Source organism: Oryza sativa, chromosome 11 (assembly GCF_034140825.1).
Source record: "Oryza sativa Japonica Group chromosome 11, ASM3414082v1".
In the NCBI taxonomy this organism is placed as follows: domain Eukaryota; kingdom Viridiplantae; phylum Streptophyta; class Magnoliopsida; order Poales; family Poaceae; genus Oryza; species Oryza sativa.
In genome coordinates, this window is record NC_089045.1 from 21,772,378 (window position 1) to 21,784,457 (window position 12,080).

The following is a 12,080-nucleotide window of genomic DNA, read 5'->3' on the forward strand; positions in this document are numbered from 1 at the left end:
AGCAAAACTGAATTTTTCATATGCATTGGTACAGATCTATGTAATACTTTTCAAGGATGCCCCAATCTGTGAAGCCTGGTGAACTATCCTTGTTGACCTGTTGATGCGCTAGCTGTGTTAACTCTCAGACGTGCTGGTCTGGTAGCTTAAACAAAATCTGGTAAGCTCTAGTTCACCTACCTAGCTAAGATACTTATGCATGCTTGTGGCCATTTAAGTTGGACTGTTATTTTTGATGTTCCATTTGGATGTGATCTAATTGTTAACCAAGCCTACTTTATATACTAAGATAGTTAAATGATATTGCTTTAGACAGAATAACATAATGGCGGAACGTAATTGGATGTACAATGGTTGGCATTATGGTTCTGCACCCTCTGATGAGTGGATTGAAAAGACCAATATGTTTCTAGACCGTGCTTTCTCTATACCTGATTTACTTCAAGATGGAAGTATTAAATTTCCATGTGGTAGGTGTCGCAACTACATGAGGCATACAAGGGATATTATAGAGGCACACTTGTGTAAATTTGGCTTTAAGGAAAACTATGAGACATGGACAGCCCATGGGGAAGAACATATTAGGAATAATGAACCAGTGTCTCCCTTGGCCCATGAGGAGGGGTTTGATCAACCTGATCGCATGGATGAGATGTTACATGATATAGGGGCTGTCCAACCACCAGGAATTGATGAAGAGCCAACTTCTTCTGCTAGTGCTTTCTATAGAATGGTGGATGGGGCTAATGAGTCAGTCCATGACAACACAATGCACACTAGCTTATCTGCTATTGCTCGTTTGCTAGCTTTAAAGTCAGAGTACAATATGTCAATCGCACATTATGATGATACTTTGCAACTGATCCATGAACTTCTTCCACCTGATTCTAAGTTGGCAGAGGATTTTTACCATTCTAAGAAACTATTGCGGGGCCTAGGTATAACATATATTAAAATTGATGTTTGCTATAATGACTGCATGTTATACTACAAAGAAAATGAGCATAAAGATAAGTGTGACTTTTATAACACCCCCCGATTTGAGGATGGACAGAATAAGGTCCCACGCAAAGTTTTGCGTTATCTTCCCATCACTGATAGGCTGCAAAGGCTTTATGCACATGAGGAGACCGCAAAGGCTATGCAATCACATAAACAGTCCACATGTGGTAAGCTAGTGCACCCTTGTGATGGTGAAGCATGGCAACAATTTGACATAGATTTTCCAACCTTTGGTAGAGATGCAAGAAATGTGCGACTTGCTATTTCAACTGATGGTTTCACACCTTTCAATATTGGTGCTGCTCCTTATTCTTGTTGGCCAGTCTTTGTTTCTCCACTAAATTTGCCCCCTGGAGTACTGTTGAAACCAGAATATATATTCCTTTCACTAGTTATATCTGGTCCTGAACATCCAGGAAAGAAGCTATCTATTCTTATGCAACCATTAGTTGATGATCTTTTCAAGTTATGGGAGGGGGTTGAAACATGGGATGCTTCGCGCAAGGAAAGATTTAACATGAGGGCAGCCTTTTTGTGGTCTGTTCATGATTGTCCTGCATATGGTAATTTTGCTGCATGGAGCACCCATGGTATTTTTGGATGTCCAACATGCCTATGTGATACCCAAGCATTTCGCCTCCGTAATGGTGGCAAAGCATGTTGGTTTGATTGCCATAGGCGTTTTCTACCTTGAGACCATGAGTTCAGATTCCAAGCTAATGCTTTTCGGAAGAACACCGTAGTATTGGATGAAGCACCAAGGATCTTAAAGGGAGAGGAAGTAAGGGACCAAATGTATGCACACGTGGCTGATAGAAATAACTATGGTAAAACTCACAATTGGACCCATGTGAACTGTTTTTGGCAACTACCATACTTTCATAAATTACTCCTCCCACACAACATCGATGTCATGCACAATGAGAAAAATGTAGCTGAAACTATATGGAACACGTGCTTTGACATACCCGACAAGACAAAAGACAATGTGAAGGCAAGACAAGATTTGGTTGATATTTGCAGCCGCCCCTCATTACACTTGGAATTGAAGGGCAGTGGCAAGTGGCACAAGCCGAGGGCAGCATTTTGCATTGATAAGAATGACAAGACTATTATATTCAAATGGTTTCAAGATCTGAAGTTCCCTGATGGGTATGCAGCCAATATTAGAAGAGGGGTCAACCTACTGAGAAGGAGGATATTTGATCTAAAAAGCCATGACTACCACATTTTTATTGAGCGATTACTTCCGGTAGCTTTTCGTGGATTCCTTCCAGAAAATATATGGGTTTGTTTGGCTGAGCTTAGTTTTTTCTATAGACAGTTGTGTGCTAAAGAACTAAGCAAGGATGTTGTACATTCACTTGAACAGAATGTTGCTGTTCTTTTATGCAAATTAGAGAAGATATTCCCACCAGGGTTTTTCAATCTAATGCAACATCTAATTGTACATCTTCCCCGTGAAGCTCGTCTTGGTGGTCCTGTTCTAGCCCGTTGGATGTATCCATATGAGAGGTAAAAATATTAGTTAACATAGTATTTGAAATAAGTGCTTGTCTTGTCCTTACAACTATTTATTCCTAATTTAGTGTTGTCAACCTTCTAGGTACATTGGGAGACTTAGAAAAAAGGTTAGAAATAAAGCTCGTGTTGAGGGATCCATTGTTGAAGCTTATCTAGTGGAGGAAAACACAAATTTCCTCTCACTTTATTTCAGTCACAATGTGAGATCGACTAGGAATAAGATCCCTCGATACGATGATGGTTCCTCTACATTTGAGAGTTCTTGTAACCTTCAAATTTTCCAGTACCCTGGTCGGTGTTTTAATCGTCGCACATGTCGTGATCTAACAGTGGAGGAGTAAGTATTCATACTAAAATTTCTTGTATATTCTTACTAATATTTCTGAGATGGACACTTTGTTTGAGTAAGTATTCATATTAAAAAATTGTTTTAACTTAATAAATTCCTATTATTTTCCCTAATCCATCCCTACATATAGACAATTCGATAAGGAACAATGGAAGAGCAGAATTGCACCTACTGATAAGCAACGTCGTGACTTAAGATTAAATGGTTGGAAATATTACCGTGGAACTAAACATGGGCCAAATTTCTTTGACTGGTTCAAGAAACAAGTAATTCTGCCTACTTTTTAACTTCCTCTCCTTCCCTTTATTTGAAATATTCTAAACTAGTAACTTTCATTTATGCAGTGCATGGCAAATTCTAGTATTGATAGCACCTTGCGGCAAATTTCTTATGGTTTTCCTAGAAGAATAACCACTTATGGATGCTATGATGTGAATGGATATAGATTTCGTTCAGAGAAGTATGAGAGTGCAAAATCAGGATTAAGTACTGTCAATACTGGTGTTTGTGTGTCTTGCGTTGACGATGATAACAATGTTATTGACTACTTTGGTGTCATCGAGGACATCATCAAAATTACTTGGGAGGGCAGCATGAACCTAGAGTTGGTTTTATTTGATTGCCGCTGGTTTGATCCAACAAATTCTAGTGTTAGGCGAACTGAAAATTTGGGATTGGTTGAAGTTAACCACACATCTAGGCTTTCAAACTTTGAACCATTTGTGCTGGCAAGTCAAGTTACTCAAGTTTATTACTTGCCTTACCCATGTGATTCCAGACCAGATTTAAAAGATTGGTGGGTTGTACATAATGTTACCCCTCATGGTTGGCTTCCTCCTAGTACCACGAATGAGTCTGCTCCTCCTAATGATCAGCCACAAATTGACACATTCTATCAAGAAGAAGGATTGGAAGGTCATTTTGTTATTGATTTAGGGGATGACATTGAAATAGCAACCACTTACATATCTGATGAGATAACTAATGAGAAAGATTTGGACTATCTTGCCAAATGTAACTCTCCAACACAAGGAGATGAAGAGCTGGATGATGAGGAAGATGATGAAGAAGATGAAGAAGAAGCTGAACCTGAAGCCATCATTTATGATCCTGAAGATTTCTGATTGTGTTTTATGTCTTGTATTTTTTTTCCTTGCTTATGTTGTGGACTTGTGGTCAGTGTGTTCTTATATGTTGTGGACAAGACTTGACTAAGATAAGCTAGATGTTGGTATCTTTGTGTTACTGAAATATGCTATATCTGATGTAATATTGTCTTAATAACATTTAGTTTATGTTTAATTATACTAGTAAGTTATTTAATTAGCTGTATGTGCATGTGCAGATCATGAACAACCTTCGCCATCGGTCTGCCCAGCTAGCCAACTTTCCAATACAAGCAGTGCTAATGGTGCTAGCTCAAGGAGTGTGCCTTCTACAAATGGCACTCAAGTGAACCCTGCTAACTCTAATGCTGAAGGTCAGAGTCAAGGAAGTCATCGTGCAAGTACTGAGCAAGCTGAACAGCAAGCTACACAAAGAGGACGAAAGGAGAGGTCAAGGACCAGCCTGGCTGTACCTCGACCGGGTCGGAAGGTGGGCCTTATACCTAGGGGTGAAATGTAAGTATACATTCATAAATTTTTTAAGCGATGCAAGAAAAATTCAGAACTGCTACTAATTTAGTCATTTGCTACTAGTTCATTTGAACCAATTATGTGAATTGAGACTAAGTGTGCTAACCTTGTATACAGGCAATTCAAGTATGTGAATTGGCATGCTGCAGAGTACAAGTATACCTCACAGCTTGGGGTTATTCTGAAACGCGAATACCCAGGCACTGTGAAGGACCTTGACAATGATGGTAGAATTATTCGTAGCCGCCCTGCACTCCATTGGGCAGATTATTATTTGAAAGAAAATGAAGAATATGAAGAGACATGTGCAGAGCGAGTGGTGAATGAATTTTGGGTAACCGTAATTCTTTCCTATCCTAGATTTCAAAGAAGTGTTTGGTTTTGTTTTTTTAAATCTATTTGTATACCTGTAACACATCATGCAACGATTGTTTTCTACAAGAGAAGAATTAAAGGCGGAGGCTAACCGTGTCTTACAACAATATGCAAACAAGCGCGTCAATGATATGATGTATCAACTTCGTGTCGATGCTGTCAAGCTCTACTTCTTTAAAGTGCGTGGGGAAAAGATTAAAGACGAAGTAGCCCGTACAATTGAACTCTCAGAAGAGGAATACCTGCTTGCTCGTGTGGAATGGGTTAGTGAATCAGATTGGCCTTCTCTCTGCCACCACTGGGACACTGAACAATACCTTGAGAAGCGGAAAAAAGCCCAAGATTCAAGGCTACAATCTGAAGATGATTCTCGGAATAGAGGAGGATCAAGGCCATTTACTGAGACACAACAGTGGCTGGTAGAAAATCTGATCAAGTAACATCATTTCTTGTGTATTATTTCCTATTTGAGCTTTGGTTGTGTAACACATTATTGGCTGCATTTGTAGGCACATGACTTTGGACCTGAGAAGGCTACTGGACTAAACACATTTGGTGTTATGAAATCAGGTGCAAAAAACGTGGACAGTACTGGAACTCATGGACGGATCGACAACCAAAAGGCAGAAAAAATCATGGTATAAACACAGTGATCTTTCCTAACTATGTCTATATTTTCTTTCTCTACTTTATCTCCATCATTGCTGCACAAACTTAGAAAAGGCTATTGTTCTTGTAGGCTGACTATACTGCAGTGACTAACTCAGGAACTCAAGGAGATTCAGATGGCCATGAATTAGATCCAAAGGCACTTTATTCCATTTGCAATGGACTGCCACATGGACGCCTTCCCATAGGCAATGGTGCTGTGTCCAAGTCTACTGTTATAGCGGCCGGTAAAGAGACAGTACCTAGGCCATCTACCCCATCAGCCAATCAAACTTTGCGAAACGAAAATTTAAAACTCACACGCGAAAATGCAGAACTTCGCCGCCGAATGGATTCCAATGAACGGCTGATCAGGGTAACCCTTCTAATATAACTGTACAATAATATGTGATTCTGCATTCTAGCCTTGTCTAATCCCTGTCCCATTTTAGTTTCTTTATGAAAAGACAGGAGTGGAACCACCATCTGAGGAAGATGTAGTGCCACCTGCTAATGAAGATCTAATGTCTCCTGCGCATGTCCAGGTAAGTTGTGCAATGAAAGAAATAATACTCATTTGTCTCAGTATATTAAAAAAATCCAACCTAAGCAACCATGGTACCCTTTTTTTTCTTTTATTTCATTAAGAGAACTAATCATTTTTGGTAGCAGAATGTCAACAACACATGTAGCAGTTCACAAGCCTCATGTTGAGAACTGTAACACCTGGGCATAACCTCATTCTTAGTTCTAAATTATGGTAAGGTAGCCAGGAATGTCACCCCTATTAGAGGTTTGGAAATATAGATATCTGAAGCTTGTGACATAGAGAGCTTGATTCTAGTAACTTTTTGCTATTCTAGCTGGATTCGATCTTGTTTTACATGAAGTTTGGATATATGGTGTCTGCGATGGGATATTAAGGATTTAAGTGTAATTGTTTTATTGCTGCCACAACCATTAGTGTTGTAGTATACTGATTTCTGCTAGCATTGGAAATAATGGTTTGCCACAACTGTTTCTGGTCATGTCATCCAAAGTCAGGCATGCGATTTCTGGCATTATTTCATTTCAATGTTTGCTATTACTTCAGTGGAAAGTCTAGCTAGCCATAGATGTTTTTTTCTTTATAAGGTATATGCATGTTCATTGGATAGATACTTCTTTCATCAGAACTTTGGCATCACTGCAGTGCATACTTCCAATCGCATGACTTAATGTTCGGACCTATTTATTGCAGTGAACTGGTTCTTCTCATGCGGGCTCACAGCAGGAAGCTGAAAATGATGGAACCACTGACACCAACATGGGCAATGAGGAGAACGTGGTCTGTGAGGTGAACATCGGCTGCGAGGCGAACAATGGATGCAACAGATATCAAGTTTGCAGCAGTGGACGGGTTATCGCAGCCTAGCTTCTTGCATTGGCACAATGCATCGGTGACGTGGACATGTCTTTTGTTTCGCACATCAGTACTTAGCCCATATATTATTTTGGTAGCAACTTAGTAGATAGAGACTTCGGTAATATTTCATGGCCTGTTTGGTGGTGACTAAACTAGATGAGACTTAACATAGTTTATGCTCTTTTGGTAGCAACAAAGTCAGATTACACATGCTCTTTTGAACACTTAAGTAATGGCTCACAAGTGTATTGGTTGTAAGTAATGGCTAAGTAGTTGTGCAATGTCAGTTAGTATGTCAAGGTGATATGGGGACACCTATTGGTTGTAAACCTGATTACTCCTATAGAATCAGTACTAGAACTTGATGTACTGCATGTATGGTGATGCAAGTATATGAAATGGTGGCTATTTGAATCAATTGGTGGCTGAGATGATGGCTATTTGAGTCAGCTGTGATTTGGCATTATTTGAATGATTTTGTGATTTCTAGGCATGTTATTTGTGAAGCTGTTGTGATTTCATTGTTTGGATGCATTCTATTATGTAAGTGAAATAAAATCATATCTTCTTAGCAGCTTTTATTAGCTGTTTTTTTATCAATATGCTCCAATTATTCTGACGGTTTTATTATAACCAACCGACAGAAATAATATAATTCTAGCCAAAAAAAACAACTGTGACGGTATTTTCCTGTCGGTTCACTCACAAAGAAAAATATTGTGACGGTATTTTCCTGTCGGTTCCGCGTCAGAATTTACAGGTGAAAAACCTGACGCCAATACATTTTCCTGTGTTCCACCCTCAGGGAAATACCCACAGAAATTGTTTTCCTGTAGGTAACCCGACAGGAAAATTGAATTTCTCCGTGGTGATTTTTCTGTCGGCAATTTCTGACGGTGAACCGACAAGAATATAATTTCTGACGGTTAAAGCTATTTTTCTGACGGTTTTGCTCCTACAGGCTAGGCCTAGAGTCTGGTAGTGAGTAGGACACCCAATAGGCTTTAATAGCTTGGTTAAATGTCCTATATTCAAGAGTAAGGGGCGGCGAGAAAGTTGAGACAGACTAACGTAAATCCCAACCACCGCTCATGTTCCCGAGAGCCAAAACCCTAGCCACCGCTCTTGTTGCAGCGGTGATTGGCATGAGAATGCGAGGAGACGATTGGGTTGCTAAGATAGATTGTTACATCTACACCGACGCATGCTACATCGGACTGTTTTGCTCCGACTCTTCTTTCGCTGCTCGGCATGTCGAGTCGTAATGATGCATGATCCTTACTCTCATGATTCCTGGTTTACGCAGTAGAAAATAATGGTTTTATGCGAGGAGCACCATTGATGAGAATGAATCCATTTATATTACGCCGCCACTGACTAACCCTGAACCGCTGCACTCCTTACCTCGGCCCTCCACCGCTGGCTGTAACATCGAGCAAGATAAGGCTGACAGCACCAGCTTACACTCTTTCTTTTGGCTTGAACGCAGCCAGCGCAGCAGGTCCCAGTGGCGGTTTCCAGCGCCCTCCGATGTTGTCACCATTGTTGGCAACGGCCTCCCCTTGATGTTGTCACCAGTAACAACCCCTATGGTGCCTAGAATCTGAACATTATGGGCGCTAAACAGAGCACTCAGTGGCGTAGCCAAGAATTCACATGTTCACGTCACATTATAAATTTTCAAACACCATCAATCCAATGAAAATTTTTAACTATAGTTAAAAGGTGATAAAAAATTACAAATATAGCAATAATGTCTTATAACATCAATAATGAATTAACTTAACAAGCTAATTTCCAAATGTCCAAATTATAACGCCACTAATTTACTCTATTATATGCTTGCTTTTAACCATGAAAGTTTTTATTTGGTCTTCCTCACTAACTTTTGAGAAGATATGTCGCTCAATATATGTGGCTAATCAATGATTCAATAAATCGTAAATCATCACATATATGTACGGTTTCTCAACTTGATTTTCACTAGACTCAGCATGGAAACTAGCCTACAAACAGCAGTGGCACATTACCTAATCATAAATTGCACATTCACAGATTTCAGAATTGGTAATGACAAATACTTTATAGATCGTTCAAAGTTCAAACCTAGTGAGAAACTGAGAACAATGAACCTATTAGCTAGAGGAGTAAAGGTACCTACAGGGAAGTGGGTGAAGTGAACAAAGCGGGTTTGGTCGTTGACGGCCTCATCCTGTGATGGTCGACGGGCGCATGCAGGGGAAGGCTGACGAGCTGGGATCGGAGATATCTGTGGCGGATGACGAGAAGACGTACGGCGACGGGGAGAGGCGGACTAGCAGAGAGCTGGAGAGAGGCTATCTGCAAAGGCGCTGAGGAGAGGCGAGGAAAGGGGCGCAGTCGATCGGCGGCGCGCGGCGCGTCCGCGCGTGCGAAGGAGGAACGGAGCAGAGGTACGCGGCGAATTCAGCGAGCGAACCGTGGGAGGGAATTGCGGATCCATCCTAGCGCTCGCTTCCACTTCTGCATCCTTACCATCTTGGACTAGGGCCTGTTGGTGTTGGGCCTGGATATATTAGGGGGGAGGAGGTGTCGATGTGTTAAAATCAGGGTAGTCCCAAGCCCATAGGCACTACGCTCTAGCTAGTAGTTTTCTTAAGCTGGATGAGTATAAACTTTTTAAATTTATAGGGCTCGATGAGATCAACGACTTTATATTGTTAATGTTTTCAATTGAGGTTGTTGAGATGTTTCATAAGTTATTAGATGATCTATTTGGATAAATGAATTTTTGAAATTTCTAAACGATTCTGATGGATTTAAAATCTATATGGAAGTTGTAGATCTCCATGAGATCTATGGTGTTAACTTTGTATTATAAGGTTTAGATAAGAGTAGTGACAAAAGAATAATATTTGTTTCCAAAACAACAAATGTTTACAATGTGAGATGGTAATGAGGCTAAAGGTGATAAAGGATGGCCCCAAAACTACCGCAGAGACCTCCCTCTTAGCGCCAGCGTTCCTCTAAGAGATTTATATCCGCAATAATTATTTAGGGGTTGTTAACGGTGAAATTTGGTAAGCCCCTAAGGGAATTATCACATTGCCAATAGTCGGATTCCTGCTATATTCGATTAAGGAAGTTTATCCATAAGTGACCGAGTTAAAAGGAGGATGTGGCATGACAAGTTATCTATTAATTAGTAATTGTTTGTTAGTTTCCTTTTATCTTTAGAAAAGTGTGTTTAGTGTCCTATAAGGATTTTATGTTTTCATTTTATCTTTAGAAAAGTTTCTTTCTTGTTCTACAAGGACTAGTATCTTCCCATGGGTATAAATATGTACTCCTGGGGTCATTGTAAATATCCCTCGATCAGTAACACTCTCGGTGCATCACCACCCTCTTTTCTGAGGTTTTTTACTTATCAACCAACAGAATTTGGCACCTGATGCGGGGCTGCATCGGTTCAATTCGATCTCCGGCGAAGGGGTAAGTCATACGTTCCGCCGGCCCTGGCAATTGTATTGGCTTCATCGGCGTCGTTCAAGGCTGCATCAGTACATTCGACCTATTGGATTGCTCTGGATCGGTTGATATATTTGCATACCTATTTATCATATGTCTCTATTAATGTAGTTTAAGCATATCGATTTAGTTCTATCAGCTGCTTCTCGTTTTAGGTTTCTGCCGGTATCGGCTAAATCGTGTTGCTAGATTAGATTAGCTTAGATATGTACCACCCTGAAAACTCAGTCAACGACTTGATTGTCTAGATATTATGTTTCTTTACATACTTAGTTCTGCATCAGTTAAGTTTGATCTACTAAGACGTGCTTAGAACCATAATCTCAAGCCTGCTTCCTGATTGCAAAAAAGGGTTTCATTGGGGTTTCAGCCGATGAGTTATCTGAACGTTGCATCGGCTTACAAGGATTGCATACATATCGCATTTAGCCGATCACAACAAATATTTTAATGTTTATCTAATCTTGTGGATTTAATGACATCGGGCCTCCAGCCAATGTAACCTTTAACCTTTGGATCAATGCTTATCCTATCATATCATTGTTAGCCGATTAGTTTCTACTCGATTATATTGTTGCTTTCTTGCATTATCATCAGCTGATTGCCTATATATTTTTATTTACATCAAGCGTCAAAATCTAGATCAGAATTATCGTCGATAGCTCAAAACCCTATCGCTATCGGTTGGTATCGGCATCGGCTGGAACTACTCCATCGGCTATTGAGTTCTACGTCAATTACATGTCCGATGCCGATCCTATCGAAGTTCCAGCGTCTTGTCACGAAGGAAGGTTGTCAGGTGTTGGCACAATCGGAAGGAAAAGAATTAGGCCCCATCAAGCATCCTACGCGCAGGCTCATTACGCTGTGCTCCAACATATGGCAGAAGTTGGCACATACTTTGAGGAGCACTTAGCGAAAATCCGAGATGAGAACTTGGGGCGATCTGATACATGGATTAACAGAGAACATAATTCTCGGTTCAACGAATGGTTCAAGAATCGTGTGACAATGTCCACGGATGTTCCAAATGAGACAGTACAGTTGTTGGGGATGGGACCGTCTTGGACCGTGTAGACACATGGCAAGGATACGATATAAATAGATACACATTTTACACCGTCAAACAAGATGACAAAAGCACAGTGCAAAACAGCGGCGTCCGTATAGATGTATTCCAGGATCAAGTTGGGTCAAACAAATACTACAGCCGCATTGAGGAGATCTGGGAGCTAAAAGCATCTTGGAACCTTGTCGATCTCCCAGCTGCAGCATGTACCACCTGTGCTTCATCATCTTGAATGACAAAACCCCAACCACCCTGCTGATCATCCGCCCTGGAAGCCCCATCAACGTTTACCTTAAGGACATATATTTCTGGTCTCTCCCAAGGATTGTTTCGGTCTCTCCTGTCTCCCGCCACCTGATCGCTCCCAAAGCTTGAGGAATTCATCTGATTGCTTTATCACCAGATACGCCAACATGCCAGCCGTTCTCTTCCCTTCTCCTTCTCTTCTTCTATTTCTCTCATTCCACCAGGTATACAACAGCAGAGCAACCCGAATACTTTGTTTTTCTTCCAACTGCGTTACGAACTGCAAGGTCCCCCATCGCTGAACTGTAACCCTGCCAT

The 12,080-nt window shown here is 40.7% G+C and overlaps 1 protein-coding gene across 1 annotated transcript; it reads left to right on the top strand.

Annotated features, from left to right (window-relative positions):
• The first annotated feature begins 325 nt into the window (after positions 1 to 325).
• On the top strand, positions 326 to 3,999 carry LOC136354201 (uncharacterized). The gene is made up of 5 exons (XM_066305891.1): positions 326 to 1,539; positions 2,026 to 2,290; positions 2,375 to 2,517; positions 2,609 to 2,726; positions 3,220 to 3,999. Exons 1-5 carry the CDS (start codon positions 326 to 328, stop codon positions 3,997 to 3,999), a joined length of 2,520 nt encoding a protein of 839 aa, XP_066161988.1.
• The last annotated feature ends 8,081 nt before the right edge of the window (positions 4,000 to 12,080 follow it).

Excerpts from the sequence above, each read along its gene's own strand:
- LOC136354201 (XM_066305891.1), top strand. The coding sequence starts at position 326 with ATGGCGGAACGTAATTGGATGTACAATGGTTGGCATTATGGTTCTGCA. Across the intron at positions 2,291-2,374 it reads TCCTTCCAGAAAATATATGG|AATGTTGCTGTTCTTTTATG; the intron begins GTTTGTTTGGCT and ends TCACTTGAACAG. Across the intron at positions 2,727-3,219 it reads CACTTTATTTCAGTCACAAT|TGCATGGCAAATTCTAGTAT; the intron begins GTGAGATCGACT and ends TCATTTATGCAG.